Source organism: Rhinolophus ferrumequinum, chromosome 4 (assembly GCF_004115265.2).
Source record: "Rhinolophus ferrumequinum isolate MPI-CBG mRhiFer1 chromosome 4, mRhiFer1_v1.p, whole genome shotgun sequence".
NCBI lineage: Eukaryota > Metazoa > Chordata > Mammalia > Chiroptera > Rhinolophidae > Rhinolophus > Rhinolophus ferrumequinum.
In genome coordinates, this window is record NC_046287.1 from 12,749,947 (window position 1) to 12,768,418 (window position 18,472).

An 18,472-nucleotide genomic window follows, 5' to 3' on the forward strand; every position below is an offset into this window, starting at 1 on the left:
TCACTTCTTAGACACCGTGTTTCTCCCTTCATTTGCATAACAGCACACCAAATTAAGGATAATCAATAAACTATACTGCCCTTTCTTTGGAATTTTTTCCTTCTCTTGTTTTTGTCCTATCGTAAACCTTAAGTAAGGATATTTTACGACTTTCCTTGAATTAGTATGAAAAGCAAAAAAGTCACAGATTTGTCCTATGAAAAAAGTAATGATTGATAAATGAGTGTGTAATCACTACTTTTTATTTAAGTTAGCTACTCCCTTTAAAGCCTCAAAATCTCACCTTCCAAGCTACACCTGTTGGGACAGAGATACTCACAGAAAAGAGATGCGAACATCAGATTTCACAAGGCAGCATGGTTAGGCACCCGCTGAACAAAACAACTCAGATTTCTACAAAGCTCTAGCTCCCTTGTTTAGCAAAGATATATGCCTGAGAAACTACCCATTTAGAGAAAATACAAAGCCATGTTAGGATTTAAAGGTCTGGCTGTAAAGAGTTCCTCTTTGAATTTTTCAGCTATTAAAAATAGACTCTTAAGGAAGTGGTGGGTTTTGGATGAGATCTGCCTGTAAACTTAGACTATAGGTTGAATATAACTGAATCCACCGGGAAATGAACCACTTTTTTAAACATGAATCTTTAAGCAATTATCCCAACAATAATCATCAGAACGTTTCTTGTAATTGGTCTGGATTTGATTTTCTTTGAATCCTGAATGATTCATATTACAGACTTGTATGTAAGTCATTCACAATTTATAAATGGCAACTTAACTTTAGTATTTATGAATTGCAATCAATACTCTAGCAATCAAAACACTCACCTTTTCTATTTCAATACTTCAGTTTTCCTTTTCCTTCTTAACTCTTTCCCAGAACTGCTGGATGGCAAGAAAGTCGTCTTCACTTGTGGATGTTTGTGATAATAGTTTGGGAAGAAAGAATCTCTGAAGATTTGTAACTGACGTTGTAAATGAGTCAATCAGGAGTCAATCTCTCTCTCTCTCTCTCTCTCTCTCCCCCCCAACTTCCTCCCCCCTCCTCCTCTCTCCTTCCCTCCCTCCTCCCCACCTCAGTGTGCGTGGTGGGGGGGAGAAGGGGTGGTGGTAGTGGTAGTGGTGGTGTTATTTACAAAACATGAATCTTAACAGATATCCCACTGATCTGCCTTAACGTTCATAGTTCAGCTTCAAAGCATGGGAGTTTTGGCAATGTGCTTATCAACAGTTATTTGGTTTAAGGAGATAAAATTCAAATTGCCGCATGGAACTTTAATAACAAGCTCGAGGCTAACAAAACACCAAGCCAACTACGTGTGGGTGGGTGGGTGTCTGCTTTACCTTGTATCTGCGCTGAGATGCGGATGACTGAAAATACTGAAAAACGTACAGCCCTAAATATTATTTAGCCAGATTTGAGTTTTAACAAGCTACAAAGCTTGAATTGACAGAGAGCCTTTCTCCTTAAAGGAGAGGAGCTTTTCCCCTGGAGAGACCCAGCCTCTCTTTCCCTGGGCTTCTACTTTTCTTCTGAAACACTTTCATAATCAAGTGACTTTCCTTGCATGGGTGCCTGGGGACAGCTAATTTTTCTCTGAGGATAAAGAAAGTTACATATGAATTGCTGTTGCTCGCGGTGTGTTTGCACCAGGGCGGGCAGAAGCGGGCGCGCGAGTGCCCTCGCATTCACACACACTCACTGAAGTGCACATCACACACCCCCAGAAACACACTACACACACACACACACACACACACACACACACACCACATCCCTCTGCACCTCATTCAGACGGGTCCACGAGAAGCCAGATTTGCTTCTCGCTTGGTATGGGTGTGTGTATAGTGCTGACGTGTGTGTGTGTGTGTGTGTGTGTGTGTGTGTGTGTTCAGAAACCCATCACGAAGACCGCAGCTACGTTATTCTGCAAGCAAACTGGGATTCGGGTTCCTGTGTACACCGGTCAAAAATAATTAAATCGCTGTCAAACTTTTTTTTCTTTCATTTAACCCTCTCCTTTCAAGAGGAAGACAGTGGTCTGACTCGAGAGACCCGGCGGCAAGGCCCCGGGAGCCACCGCTACAGCGGAGCGCTGGGCTCTGCTAGCCCGGCAGGTCTCCCATCTAACTGATCTAATCAATGACTCTGTAGCATTGGGGCTCTTGGCTCCGCCCCCGCCAGTCTCCTCTCAGCCTTCCATTGGGCGCAGGCGGAGGAGGCAGAGTCTTGCTCCTCACGCGGATTGGCTGGCAAGGAATCAGTATCAATGTTTAAGCGGCGGCGTGAGGTGAATAGAGTCAGTCAGCAAGAGGCGCTGAGCAGAGAGCAGGGACTGCGAGCCCGGCGGATGCGGCAGCGGCGGAGGGTGGCTGCGGAGACGCTACTCCAACTGTTGAATTTTCACCTTTCATTTCCTTCGATGTTTTGCTTGCGGAGATGGATTTATTTGCTTTGAAATCCGCACGTCTTTCGCAGGCTGTGAGCTGATCCTGACTGGCACCAGATTGAGACCATCCGTGACAGAAAAGGAGAGGGGAAAAAAAAAACACAAAAAAAACCTCCACAACGGACTGCACAATTAATTGTGCACACCAGTGCTGGACTTTGTGAACAGAGAGCATTGAGAGGAAAATCATGAACTATGATGCGGGGCTAAGCCATGAACAGTCCCTGGAATCCTGATTGTTTTTCTTTATTTTTCCCAAGACTTTAAAGATTTTGGGGTTCCTCACGCCTAACAAAAAAGGAAAGGTATTTTTTTAAAAAAAAAATAATAAACAAATAAATACACCTAGCAAAACAGACGCCTTGTTTTCCTGAGCCTCGGACTCCAGCAGAAAGAGGTAGAGTAAAAGTGCTGGTGGATTCAGCTTCACCTTCCTCCTTCCCTCCCTCCCTTTCTCTCGCTTTTTCTTTTCCTCCAAAACATGAATCTGGCTTTTTTTTTTTCCTTTTTCGTATAGAGTGAGTCAGAGAAAGCGTTAGGAAGAAGCCGCAACTAATATCTGTGAAGGGAGGACCATGAGGCGAGAGTGAATACGATTCGTTCCGCTGCCTCTGACTCATCTGGCAGATCGGAACACCTGCATTTCTGGATGTGTCATTCCCGCACGTCCAGGCGCCTCGAGAACCCGCAATAGTGTGTAGACAGACCTGTACCTACCATCCCCTCGGGGGCAGCTCCCGGGGGTGGGCGGCCCTGGCTGGACTGTCGGGGCCGCAGCTCCTGACTCCTGCCCTCCGCAAGTCGCCCCGAGACTGCGAGAGCGAGACTGCAGAATGCATCATGCCTACCCTTAATGTGTTGCTTTCATCCAGCCCACTCCTCCTACTAAAAAAAAAATTGAAGGGGGAAAAATACCCCGCACTTTATTCGCTTCAAATATTCACCACTTTTATTCCTCGCCAAGGTTTTCCTTTCTAAATGAAGAGGACTGGGAGACAGGGCCATTGGAAGGAGATGCTGAATGGAAAGAAAAGAGAGGCACTTGACAGCCCAGCCCTGTGAATGCAGAGACTGTTTTTCCCTTCTAGCGAGAGACAGGGAGAGTGTGTGTGTGTGAGAACTGGGAGGTGGCTCCCCCTTCTTTTTTATTCTGCCTCCCCTCCCCCTTCAAATCTGCACATCCAACCATGAGTTGCCTGTTGATTTCCTTTCGCCAGGGAAGCAGAGCAAACTGGAATTAAACTGCAGCGAGAGAAGTCCTTGCTCGCCAGGAGAGAATGGGATGGTAGCGGCGGCTGCTGGCCTCGCGTAGAAAAATCCGTGTGTGTTCTCCGAAGAGAGGCGGAGATATATCGATACATTTCCCCCTTCCCAATAGACTCAGACCGCAAACGCGGATCATGCTGTGGCTTTCTTGACTTCAGGGGGAGAGCCTTTTCCGAGGAAGAGAGGGAGGAGCTTGATGGAGGGAGGAAACTACAAATCGGGACACTAGTTCTTTGCGCTGCATTTCCTCCCCTCCCTTTGGCTGCTCGGAAAGAAGAGAGAGAGAGAGAGAGCAAGACAGAGAAAAATACGCGTGGCTGGGAGGATGCAGTCCGCCGCCGCCGTTCCTTCAGCCAGCAATGCAAGATTAGATCTCTAAATGCAGCAAAACACTGCCTGAAAACAGACTAGCCCGCGAAGCCAGCAGACATTTCACAGGGCTCCGGGGAAGCTTCAAAATACATCTGACTCTCTCCTCGTTTCTCCTCGTCCCCATCAATTTCATCACCGGAGACGAGAAACAAGTAAGGATTTCACTTTCCGATCTGCCTTGAGACACACCTCCCGCTCCCTCCCCCACCCAATGTGAAGAGTATTCCGGAGGCTACCGGCAGGAGTGGATTTGCAGCGCCCAGGTGGGAGCGAGGAAAACCCACGGATTCTTAGCTCATTATCATCCCGGCCAGACTCGATTTACTTCTTATCGCCGGCATCATCGCTCAAGTTTGAGTCGCCTGAAGTCCGGGTGGCAGAGACAAAGCCCCGGGCTCGCCCCCAGCCGCAGGGAGCCGCCTTGCTCCGTGCCCCTGCAGCTCTGCTGCGCCTCTGCTTCTCGCCCAGTGCGGATGCTGTAGATCAACAGGTTCGGGAACTTGAGCGGAATAAGGAGAGACTGCCGGGTGCCGCAGCCCGGGAGCGGAGGGAAGGAAGGACCCACAGACTTGTGGCTGGCGTCGCGCGCTCACGTTGCGCCGGGGCTCCAGGCTGGCGCGCGCCCATCCACTGGCCCCTCCAGTCCGGCTGGTCCTGCCCCCACCCCGCCGGTCTGGGATGTACCTTTCCATCTGTTGCTGTTTCCTGCTATGGGCTCCTGCCCTGACGCTCAAAAACCTCAACTACTCGGTGCCGGAGGAGCAAGGGGCCGGCACGGTGATCGGCAACATCGGAAAGGATGCTCGACTGCAGCCCGGGCTTCCGCCCGCAGAGCGAGGCGGCGGTGGCGGCGGGCGCAGCAAGTCCGGTAGCTACCGAGTGCTGGAGAACTCCGCGCCGCACCTGCTGGACGTGGACGTAGACAGCGGACTCCTTTACACCAAGCAGCGCATCGACCGCGAGTCCCTGTGCCGCCACAATGCCAAGTGCCAGCTGTCCCTCGAGGTGTTCGCCAACGACAAGGAGATCTGCATGATCAAGGTGGAGATCCAGGACATCAACGACAATGCACCCTCCTTCCCCTCGGACCAGATTGAGATGGACATCTCCGAGAACGCGGCCCCGGGCACCCGCTTCCCGCTCACCAGTGCCCACGACCCCGACGCCGGCGAGAATGGGCTCCGCACCTATCTGCTCACGCGCGACGACCACGGCCTCTTCGCGCTGGACGTCAAGTCCCGCGGCGACGGCACCAAGTTCCCCGAGCTGGTTATCCAGAAGGCGCTGGACCGTGAGCAACAGAACCACCACACGCTGGTGCTGACCGCCCTGGATGGCGGCGAGCCGCCGCGTTCCGCCACGGTGCAGATCAACGTGAAAGTGATTGACTCCAACGACAACAGCCCGGTCTTCGAGGCGCCGTCCTACCTGGTGGAGCTGCCCGAAAACGCCCCTCTGGGCACCGTGGTCATTGATCTGAATGCCACGGACGCCGACGAGGGTCCAAACGGCGAAGTGCTTTACTCCTTCAGCAGCTATGTGCCAGACCGCGTGCGGGAGCTGTTCTCCATCGACCCCAAGACCGGCCTGATCCGTGTCAAGGGCAACCTGGACTATGAGGAGAATGGGATGCTGGAGATAGACGTGCAGGCCCGAGACCTGGGCCCCAACCCCATCCCGGCCCACTGCAAGGTTACTGTCAAGCTCATCGACCGCAATGACAACGCGCCGTCCATCGGTTTCGTCTCCGTGCGCCAGGGGGCGCTGAGCGAGGCCGCCCCGCCAGGCACCGTCATCGCCCTGGTGCGGGTCACTGACCGCGACTCAGGCAAGAACGGGCAGCTGCAGTGCCGAGTCCTGGGAGGAGGGGGCACGGCCGGTGGCGGCGGCCTCGGGGGGTCCGGAGGCTCTGTGCCCTTCAAGCTTGAGGAGAACTACGACAACTTCTACACCGTGGTGACTGATCGCCCACTGGACCGGGAAACACAGGACGAGTACAACGTGACAATTGTGGCGCGGGACGGGGGCTCGCCTCCGCTCAACTCCACCAAGTCGTTCGCCGTCAAAATTCTGGACGAGAACGACAACCCGCCTCGTTTCACCAAGGGACTCTACGTGCTGCAGGTGCACGAGAACAACATCCCCGGAGAGTACCTGGGCTCGGTGCTCGCCCAGGATCCCGACCTGGGCCAAAACGGCACAGTGTCCTACTCCATCCTGCCCTCGCACATCGGAGACGTGTCCATCTACACCTATGTGTCTGTGAACCCCACCAATGGGGCCATCTACGCCCTGCGCTCCTTTAACTACGAGCAGACCAAGGCTTTTGAGTTCAAGGTGCTTGCTAAGGACTCGGGGGCGCCCGCGCACTTGGAGAGCAACGCCACTGTGAGGGTGACAGTGCTAGACGTGAATGACAACGCACCAGTGATCGTGCTGCCCACGCTGCAGAATGACACCGCTGAGCTGCAGGTGCCCCGCAACGCTGGCTTGGGCTACCTGGTGAGCACGGTGCGCGCCCTTGACAGCGACTTTGGCGAGAGCGGACGCCTGACCTACGAGATCGTAGACGGTAACGATGACCACCTGTTTGAAATCGATCCGTCCAGCGGCGAGATCCGCACGCTGCACCCCTTCTGGGAGGACGTGACGCCGGTGGTCGAGCTAGTGGTGAAGGTGACCGACCACGGCAAGCCCACCCTGTCCGCTGTGGCCAAGCTCATCATCCGCTCGGTGAGCGGCTCCCTGCCGGAGGGGGTTCCCCGGGTGAACGGGGAGCAGCACCACTGGGACATGTCGCTGCCGCTCATCGTGACTCTCAGCACTATCTCCATCATCCTCCTAGCGGCCATGATCACCATCGCCGTCAAGTGCAAGCGCGAAAACAAGGAGATCCGCACTTACAACTGCCGCATCGCCGAGTACAGCCACCCGCAGCTGGGTGGGGGCAAGGGCAAAAAGAAGAAGATCAACAAAAATGATATCATGCTGGTGCAGAGCGAGGTGGAGGAGAGGAACGCCATGAACGTCATGAATGTGGTCAGCAGCCCTTCCCTGGCCACCTCCCCCATGTACTTCGACTACCAGACCCGCCTGCCCCTCAGCTCGCCCCGGTCGGAGGTGATGTATCTTAAACCGGCCTCCAACAACCTGACTGTGCCTCAGGGGCACGCGGGCTGCCACACCAGCTTCACCGGACAAGGGACTAATGCGAGCGAGACCCCTGCCACTCGGATGTCCATAATTCAGGTAGGAGACTTTTAGCATAACTGGCACTTTATTGCTGTGTTTGGAGCTGTCCTGAAACCTTTGGTACAGGACATGCCACACTGCCAGCAGCAGTGAGAGGGGAAACTTTTTTCTAATTACAATGGTTACACTTTTGTCAAGGTGTGTACAACTATTCTGTACATAACCCCTCCCATGTAAATAGCCTAAAATCGACAAGTGGTAAATGTCTTACTTTTATTGTGTTTTTAAAGTTTATTTTTATAGGTTTAAAAACATTAGCGGTGTTCAGTAGGAATAGTTTATGTCACTATTTTTATTTGTTGGTCTACATTTCTTTCCATAACAAAGGATACCCAGAGTAGAAAAAAAATTGCTTTACTTAATTCACTTAAAAAGTTTTTAATTCTATTAAAAATCTGATGCCAAGTGAAAGAAATGTATACCCGAATATTAAGAAGCTAGCTACTTACAATATAGCAAGCAGTCAGAATTCCAGAGCCTGAATCAATTTGAGCTAAGTTTTCTCTCCCCAAATTGTCAGTTTTGTATTTAAAAAGTGTTTTAAAGGACATTAATCTCACTTATTCTTTAGCTGAAACTGCAGCATAATGAAATAAGTGTAGTTTAAGCTTTGGAAATGTGACCTAAGCCCTGAATATCTTTCAAAAATTTGAATAAATGTAGACTCTGGATAATGATAACTATCTATAAAGAACTTAAATTTATTTTGTCCTGTAGTTTTCCTGATCTGTTTCTTGGAGTGACTGGGGAATGAACAAAGCTCACCAGAGTCACAGATTCATTTTGGGCTGTTGAAAACAGGAGGCAAAGTTTCACTAAAGGCAATTGTGCCAGAAAGAATAGCAGATGCATCTAGTTTGCATACAGTGTATTCTCAATATATCTAAGTGATATTTAATACATATCGGGTAGTATCATCCAAAGTTATTGATAAATGAAAAAACAGACTCAGCGTGGGCATACATTCTAATGACAGCAGGGGACTGTCCTATATGTAGTCACTGCCAAGTTTCTTTTATCTACTATTGAGTTGTGTCACAGGAAAACTTAATTCTTGCTTATTATGAATGCATGTTGGTACAAATCACTCTGGATGAGCAGTATTTGAAATTCAAGATTGAGTTTAACTAAAAGTGACACTTTGGGAAGAAGATTAGTTTGGGGCAAATGAAAATAATTTGTTCGTTATTTTATGCTTTGAAAAGCACAAAGCTTTTAATGACACTTGACTCCGTAATGTTTTAATTATTAAAATGTCATAATCTTATCCTTTCTAAGTGTAACACATACTAAAACTTAGCAGAACATACTTTCATATAATAGTATAATGTCCTTGTAAAACCCTCTTGTACTTGATGCTACTGAATACTACACTATCAGGTGCAGTATTAAATCCCACTTCTTATGGTGTTTACTCTTTACCAGTAATCATGATTTTTTTGAGGTCTATATAAAACTGAACAAGGAATTTCTCCCTTAAAAAACAATTGTGGTTTCTGTGAAAGTCTCTCTGTGAGTGTGTAAAACTGGTATTTATACTAATCAATCGCTTTAGGAGATACGTTAAAATTTACATTTATAGATCTTTTGCAGTCATTTACAAATACACAGATGTCATATGCTTGTATTTTTACCATTGGCAATTACAAAGATATCACAGAGGATTAATGCTTAACCTTCCACTTGAAGTGCTGTCAGTTGAATTCTTATTTAGGTTCCAAGTAGCAAGGAAGTTGGTGCAATAGAATTCTCAGCAAGCCTGATTCCTTGGTCAGATTAGTGAGGAACCACCTTGTATGGAAGTCTGTGGAAGGTTTTGCGGGACAGGGCTGCCCATCCTATATATTCAAGAACCATGCTGTTCTTGAAGCTGCTCATTGCTTGATGGATGGATGTTGCTGCTGTTGTTACTGTTGCTGCTGATTTTTCTCATTAGCAGTAAACGGTGGGCTAAAGGAAATCTCACACACACACACACACACACACACACACACACACACACACACACAGAGTTTAAACAGAAAACAGAAGGCAAACTTCCTTGCCATTCCTTTTCTTCTAGAATCTTAATCTATACCATACAGACACACAAAAAATCCTTTTAAGTTCTTTAAATTTTTTCCAAAGTGGCTCAGTTTCCCATATTGCTCCAGCCTCAGAAATATGCTCAATGTAAACTGTTAAAATAGGCTCTTTTTTTTCTTCCTGAGTTTCTTTTTTTTTTCCTCTTTCTTCTGTAAAGGATGTTTTGTAAATTCCTAATATGTTAATTTCCTGAAATGTTTCATTTAAATGTTTCAGATATGTCTCAATACCTATTAGGGAGAACAGAGTAAATTGACTACAGTGACCTTTCTTTTTTCTTTTTTTAAACTAGTGTGCTACAAACACTTTGTGCTGAAGTGACATGCCTAAATTAAGGTGTTCGGGTATCCCATTATCTTGTTTCAAGTGCACTTATTAGTGGGTGTACTTAACACAGCTGAGGAAACTATTCACCTCACATGTACTTCTGAAGGAAGAAGTTTAATCCATCAGCATGCACTTGAACTAGCAGCTACTAGAGCTGGTTTATCTTTATTTTCCAGCATCTTTTGTGTCGTTTAGAAGGTATGCAGTGTATTTCTATTGATAGAATGAAAAGAGTTTCACAATTGTTTGAGATACACTGGTAAAGAGTGGTGATATGAAGCTTAGAAAATTCAGAATTAATAAGACTCATGGTATCGCTCAAATTAAGATTTGTTTATATATCAAAAGATTTTGTGTGCGTCGCAGGGCCTACTACTTTAAACTTAAGATCTGTAGGTTCTCGAAAATAAGGGTATTTTTATTGAACAGGGATGCAGAACAATCAGGTAAGCTGGTGTAGAAAGACTGGTTTGTGAGAAGAGATTTTAATTTCAGGTTTTCAAGAGATTTTATTTCAAGTTCCTCAGCTGGAATAAAGTCAGTCTATGAAGTGTTTAAACAATAGTCTAGGGATTAAAATATCCTCAGTAGTTTGACTCATAATGCGACATAGTTATAATGAACTATTTTATTCATTTTAAAGCTATAAAACTGATTTTGAAAAATAGCACAGATTTTGTGGTAGGTAAGGCAAATTAATTGTCATGCAAATTTATAAAAGCACTTTTCAGAGGAGCAATTTCCATGTGGATTATTTCATATGTTAATATCAGAATCTAAAATCAAGTAGAGATCATTACTAATTGTCACGAGTAACTGTTCATCTGGCTGCTGGTCCTGGATTATTAAGAATTATTTCCAGTCTCAGGGTAACTTCTCAACAGGTGTTTTCAATGAAAGCTTCACTGAGAAGAGGGGAGGAGGCTGGGACTTCTCCCTAGTGGGAGAATTTCTAGATTGTTTGAACATCTGTGTTTTCAGATTTTTTGGTAGCACTACTACAAGTCATTTTAATATTCTTTCATAGAAGAAAATACATGGAGCCAGCAGAATAAGTTCTAAAGTGAATTTTTGAAGGAATACAGTGTTTTACAGTTCAATTTTAAATGACTCATAGTAGCATTGACTTTAGATTCTTTATGCTAGACGAGAAAATCCTTTTGAGCTATGAGCATGGCCTTTTCAGTAAAAGGGAATTAAATACATGGTAAATATGTAAAAATGAAATTGAGACATAAAGGACTACGTAAAATCTTATAGTGTAGACAACAAAACTCAGTATTTTAGAATGAAAAGATGAAAGAGAAAGTATATCTTCACTAGAAACATTAATCTTTGTCTGCTTTTATTCCTACTTCTCTAATACAAGAGATTCTTAACAATAGGAACTCAGATGAGGTCTCAAGATCATGACCTTCAAAACTTCGTGCTCCAGATGTTAGTGACTTCAGTAACAAGCACAGAGTGTACAAACAATTTTTTTCCTCACTTGTAATTTTGAAGATATTTTACTACAATGTTATTCTAAGACAGCACAGTTGGATTCGTTACATGCAATAATTTCCATAAACTTTATATGCATCTTCTTTATATGGGCTATGTTTATCTGAGTAGGCAAGGAATGTTCCTTGCTTGCTGCGTGATTCCAGGAGTATCCTGTACACTTGACTGTTTTATAAAGATTTTTAAATGACAGCAAGATTAATTCCTACTTCAAATTAACATGAGTCCATCATCATAACACTTGTTTTACCGTATATTAAAAGTAGTATAAATAAAGTACAATAATTAAAAAAAATACTCAGCCATTAGTGTTTTGACTATCTTTCTACAAGGGTTTAAAATCCAAACTATTATCATCATTCCTAATATATTGTTACTTTTATTCTTAGTTTTGTGTGTGCCCATAAAAATCTGAGCTCCAATATAAATCTGTGTGCATTTCTCCATGTTACAATAAATGAAAACATAAAAAATATAATTTTTAATTATATGAACTAGAAACCTGAGAATCTTATTTTTAATATTAGTTGATATACCTACTTATAAGGTAATATCTTCTTCATCCATTAGTTTTTAGTTTTCAATAAAATTTCTGAAGTATTAGCTAGGTAACACTTACCATCCTTACACTGAGATAGTCCATCAGTCTTTTATAAACATAAGAGGAAGATAATGTTTAATTTTACTTGAGTTCTATGAGTAAGTTCCATAATTTTACTTGAGTTCTATGAGTGAATTCTATAATTTTATATGTGTTCTATAAGTGAGTTTTATAATTTCAATAAATTTATCATGCATGAGTCTGCATGGAGGATTTTAGAATTTTATTCTTGGCATGTTATTTAAGGCTGTGTGTAAGCATGAAAAATATCAGGTCATAGAAAAGTATGCCCTACAATTCCTATCTCAACTACTTGAACAGTTTTTAGTCAAGAAAAGAATTTACATATTTTAAACAACCCAAAATCATATTTTCCAGAAACTTTTCTCTATAAAGTAGATGTTCTATTATCCATCTTTTTACAATGCATAGATGCAGGTTTATATATGAGGTTAAAATAAATTAATTATTATTAAAATAATCCCAAATATCATCCCTATTAAAGGACCAAGAAATATACATATTTAAAAAGAAAAATCCTTAAAAATCTCCAGATACATATTTAATACTGTTTAAAAATATAGTATTTGTACTTTATCATGTTTCATTACCATTGTCAGGTTTCAAATTTTTCACTGTTAGTTCTGCTTATGTAATATCATGCAATAGAAATATATATGTGTGTATATATATGTACGTATATGTATATACATATACATATATATACATATATATGAAATAGGTGTAAATTAATAAAATACTTTATGTTTTTTCAGACTAATAAATGTTTATTTGCATTTACTGCAGTGCAAGTTGGCTCTGCCCATAATTATGAACATGTGAACAATAACACTACTTGGAAAAATTAAAGTATTTTTATACATGTATATACGGCTTTATATTTTCAGTGTAATGCATGTAAATACATATGCACAGATATTAGCTCATTTTTATACATTATTAGTTCAAAGGCAGTTCTCTTTTGAAGGATGAACTCAAACCTTTATTTTTCCTTGAAAATATGTTAAAACTTATTGATTTTAGTGTCTCCAAGTTTCAAATGGTTTGAAGTTCCTTAGAGTAGAGCCTGTGATTCTAGAGCAGAGAAGTTAAAGAACAACTGGCCTTCAGTGGAGTTTATGCAGATTAAAAGAGAAAGAAACTCTCATCCAAGTTTCTGATTCTTTAGAGGATGGTAGACTGGCTGGAGGCATTGTGAGACTATATACTGTGAGTCAGATGATGAAACAGCAGGAGGAAGATGAAACCACTAGAACTGGGCTCCTGCCAGTTAGGAAGTAAAACTTAAGTCCCTTATGCTGAGAAGTCTTGCAATACACTCAATAGTGGGTAAATTCTTACAAATGCACCTGCTAATTATAGTATTAGTCATTGCTCCAGAATGTATTCCCCTCAGTGATAACTTCTGTTTAATAAATCCCACAGGGCATTATCTTAAAGTTATATTTTAGTAAATGCATTAGGGAAGGATTTCTTTTCTTTCTTTTTTTTTTTTTTGTATTGAATTCCTTCAACCAGTGACTGTATATTTATTGGAGAATAGCATGAAGTTCATTTTGGCTATTAATTTGAAGATAGTGTGACTTCTGCCACCTACCTGTAAAACACTTTTAAAGTTCATCAGACCTACACTAATCTATTGTCAACCTATTTTAGTAAAGGAGCCGTTGACAAGAATTTCCTGCCATGGCTCACAGTATTATTTTGTAGTCAGTCATAGCTTTCACCGCTGGCTTTGACAGTGATATATTGCTATCTTTTGGTCTCCTGAAATAAATTATCTATAATAAAGAAGTCCTTAATGACATCAAAATTCCATGCTGTGACTAAGCAGAAGCTTACTGTGCTGCTTTCCCACTGCAGAAGTATAAGTTCAATAGTTTTAAGGTAAAGGAAAAGCAAAAAAAAAAAAGAGAGAGAGAGAGAGCGCAAAATACAGATGCAAATTGTGGCTGCCTGGGTGGCACCTTTCACTTGTATGCACCAGGTTCTTCCAGTGAGTGACTGTAAAATTGGTTTCAGTCAGTGTTTGATATCCATGTGGCACACTTCTATTTGTTCTGGTCCTAGTGACATTCTGATTACTGGTATTTGTAGGTCTTGCCCTGGATCTATTCCAGACAGTTTTATTGCACTGAAATAGCTCTTACAGTTCATTGAGCATCTAACCTAACTGTGTTGAATATGATTGGCACGTTTGCATATATTTATTCAAAAAATAAGGCAATGAAACAGCATAATTATGGGAAAACGAATCATAACAATAAAAGACCATTTAAGTTAAAAAGCTTCGTGATCAAAGGATAAATACAGGTTGGATAAGTGAGACTTTAGATGTAACTAATCTACATAAACAGACTTTGGGTTGATTAGAGGAATGGAATATATTAAAATAATTTCATAGTATTAGAAATGAATTTTATTCGGTAATTTTGAAATATTTAAAGACCTGTGTCATTTTCTTTGTATTCAATAACATAGTCATGAACCAAATTTACGTTGGATGAAAAATGGGCAAGGTAAAGATAAATGTAATCTCAAGCTTCTATATATTTCTGGAATTAACCCTGTCTGAGCAGTATTTTTTATTTTATGAACTTGTAATGTTTTTGAATGATTTTTAATTAGTGGAATACATTAAAGGGACCATTTAAAGGACAATTTCTTGTTTACTCTCTTTATCAGCTAAAAGCAGCCTTTGTGGAATTTGAAAGCAAGAGCATTAAAACTCTATTTCAAGTTTTCTAAGCTATATATTCATTCATAATTGTTTTGTAGATACATACTGTTTTTAAGAGACACTGGGTACATGTTTGTAAACTATGTTAATACATAATATAGATAATGACTTCATATTCAGAAAGTTTCTAATACTATTTTAATAGTATATGTATTTTTAAAATAACAAAATTGACTTACAGTGTGACTAAATAACTTCTTTCCAACAGCAATGGTGCTTTAGATTTATTTTCGTCGGCTTTTTTAATGATAACTTTTAAAAAATGTAACAAGCATAAGTCATCAATTGCTATACTTCTTGATCATATTTCTACCTGAAACCTTCATAACCATTCCTAAGTAATGATTGGATTGTACTTGTACCTAGGATTTCAATGTCTCTAATTCAATGAAACTCAAAGGTAATACACATATATATCCTAAATTTCAATAGCTTATCTTTATAAAGCAGAAATGCAACAGGTATTTTATTGTAGGCAGAAATAGTCACAGGGGTCCAAACATCTTTTGTAATTTTACTGTACAACTCAACTTTAGACTATCGATGTCTTAGATAAATTCTTAAATTTTTATTTATTTGCACTATGAACATATGCATCAGTTTTGAAACCTAAAACCATAGTATTCATCCATAAGATATAATCTGCCTTTTCTATCAAAGACCCCAATATAAATACCTTTGCTGAAGGTAGTCATTTTATTTTCCATACAGAATATTTTTTCAGAGTATACTGAGATAACTTTATGACTGAATATTCACTAGATTTTTTGCTATTTCACCAGAGCAACTGCATATGCAGAACTGATATTTATAAAAACAATTCACCTATGATTACCATGAGGATTATCTAACCACAGTGTAAAGTGGCCAATGCATGCGTTTACTGATGTCCCCATTTCAGTTGATGAGTTCACAGTAAGAAATTAGAATGTTTGAGAAATAATATGCTTAAATTCTTACAAAATTTACTATGAAAAATGTTATTTAGTATTTTGGGAATAAAAGGAATTACCTTCAAGAGGGAATATTATCAAACTCAAACCTGATAATTGCTTAATGACACATCTTTATACAAATATTGTCATAAAAACTTTCTGAAAACCTGAAAAATAATTTGCTTTGATTTTATAGTTTTGTCAGCAAAAAACTAGACTATTGTTTAAATATTGGTGAATTCTAATCAATATCTTCTTGGGACAGTATCTTCTTACTTTCTATTTTGCTTTTTCAATTTTGCATCTATTTTAAAATAGTTTATCCCAAATTAATTTATTGCATGAAGAATGTGAATAAGAGTTGTTATAAATCATACAAAATAAAAGAGAAATCAGGCATCGATCTTTATTATCATCATTAAGATAGAGTTAAAGATTACATACGAACTTGCCTTCACGTAGTTTCAAGGCAAGACCCTTGATTATTTTATTTTTATTATTTTAAGCTTTGCATGACCTCTTGTTACAATTGTGATTTTTTTCCTTTTGTTTTAAATCAACACCTAATCTCTTATTTTAATCTTTGTTGATTAAATCAGAAAAGCCTAAAGAAAAAAAGTTTGACGATACACATTGACTCTTATTTGCTCATAGTTTGCCCGGAATACCTTTGTAATTTTAGTACACAATGAAAATATATTGGTGTTAATGCATGAACCTAAGTGTAAAGTAAGATAGAGGATTATTGAGAGCAGATATATGTATATATGAAAAATAGCAAACATTTTAACACAACACAGAGATTGAAAAAGTGTATAACCTTGCATGTTTAGTACTGGCAGATGCAAGGATAGTAGTGATTATTAGCTGAATTTTCAGATCCTGACTTTCTAAGAAAGCTACTACTTATCCCTAGATAATAATAAGTCAGGAATTAAGAGAACTATCTTATTAAACAAATCGCACTCACAGGAATTTGTAAGGGTTATTGGCAAAAGGCAGTGTGGCCCTAACATCAGATGTGCCAATATCAATGAATGAAGCAATATGCATAATTGGAGAAACTGAAAGACAGGAATATATTTAAGGAGGCATTTTTTTCCCTGATTTTGAGCAACAGACTTTCCACAATTTTTTTTTTTTATATAATCAAGACAATTACATAGCTATTTGGGTTAAAATACATGCCCAGTTCCCCATCTCAAAACCCAATTTGTTACCACCTGTGGCTATTTCTATTAAAAAAAAGAAACATAATTACTATGAGTCTCAGCAGCTTTAGAGTAAATTTTTGCAATTACTATACCTCCCTTGGGTCGATGTGTGAAAATGGCAGATTAATTCCTGCCAGGATCTTTCTGTTCCTCGTGCATTTTTAGATTTGGTGTAGCCTGCTTATTAGGGTGCCTCTGTTTGCTGTGGTTAAAGGTTATGTCAGTGTTTCTATAGTAAATCTCTAGAAATAAAGATCCACAAGTCAGCTATTAAATTTTGCTTTAGGCGAGAAGTTGACACATACAGTCTTAGCAAAGGAGTAGATAATATTTTCCAGCGTGCTCCTCTGTTGCCTGGTTAAGTTTGAAGTAAATGATAGTGAGACCATTCGACAGTGTGGAGAATGCAGGACTTAGATGGGCAGGTAAAAAGGATTGCAGTCTTTTGAACTATAAAATAATATCTAATCAGCAGAAATCAGTGGAAGTATTTTTACTTCATGCTTGATGCTAAAGATACTTAATGCATAAAAATTTTAAAGAGTCATAATAAAGACACTGAGACTGGATGATGAGCAGATCATGGTTGGTACCAGTTTCCATTCATTTCTCCTTCGGGTTGTGGTGTATAACCTCTATTCTTAATAAAGATCTAATTGATCTATATACAAACTAATGAATGTTATTAAGTCTGAACAGTTTTAAACCTCTGGATCAGTGTTGCAACTCTTTATTAGTGAAGTCAATTTGTCACAAAGCTGTGTAGATAGCAGAACACCTCAGGAAGGGCCACATTCATCTTGTTTGTTCCTCACTGCAGTTGAGAGAACCTAGTATGGTTTCTAATGCATAGTTGGCAGTGAAAAAATATGAATTCTTCATAATTTCCTGTGATCACCGATCAGATATGAGCCAGAGCTTGGCATTCAAACCCCCAAATGACTAAGGCCAAAGTCTAAGATACTGTTTACAGAAAAATGCTGAAATAATGATATGCTGCTAAATAATTTATTTAAAGGTGACATATTTTGATAATTTTTGTTTATAGTTGTTACCTTTTTAATCTATTGATCATATTATATGTTCATGGAATAAAACATGTGATCAAGGTTCATAATTATGAGTATCAACTTTCACAGAATTTGTTTTTTATATATACATACATATATATATGTGTATATTTATAAACACATAAATATATATGCAGCATATCAAGAGAAAATAGTGTTAGGGTATACCTTTCATCTTTTGTCCTATTCCTAGGTACGGTTTATAAAGTGTTGAAACTATCCAATACATATATTATAATGCTTGTTAAGTCTTCAAGGATCACATAGCTCTAGTACATTATTAAGAAACTAATGTTTTAAGACACTTATATTTATAGAAGCTTTCCATAAAATGTAAATACCTATTTTTATATGATTTTTTAAATGAAATGAAATTACAGATAAACCATAAATAGTAATATTTGGATTGCATTTATTTATATTTGTTGACATGCAATTTTATGATTTAATTACTTTGGTACCAACAAGTTGCCATCTGATAATGGGAAAAAGAAAATCACTCTGGGCAATTATCATATGTATATAATTATAATCATCCAGCTTATAAAAGTCTTTTCAAAATTTCAGAATCTATCTTGTGTAGGTGGTATGAAATTGTCACGCACATATTGAAGAAACATAAGCTAAGCATTCACAT

General features: G+C 40.3%; 1 protein-coding gene across 4 annotated transcripts in view; it reads left to right on the forward strand.

The window, feature by feature from the left end:
- The first annotated feature begins 2,313 nt into the window (after window positions 1-2,313).
- Window positions 2,314-18,472, forward strand: part of PCDH17 (protocadherin 17) — a 94,687-nt gene continuing 78,528 nt past the window's right edge. For 2 of the 4 annotated variants that reach the window (XM_033104816.1, XM_033104817.1), the window contains exon 1: window positions 2,314-7,336. In XM_033104816.1, the coding sequence (XP_032960707.1) occupies window positions 4,766-7,336 (2,571 nt within the window). In that variant the 5' untranslated portion in view covers window positions 2,314-4,765. The remainder of the gene's footprint in view (window positions 7,337-18,472) is intronic. The other 2 variants (XM_033104814.1, XM_033104815.1) reach the window with 2 other exon arrangements.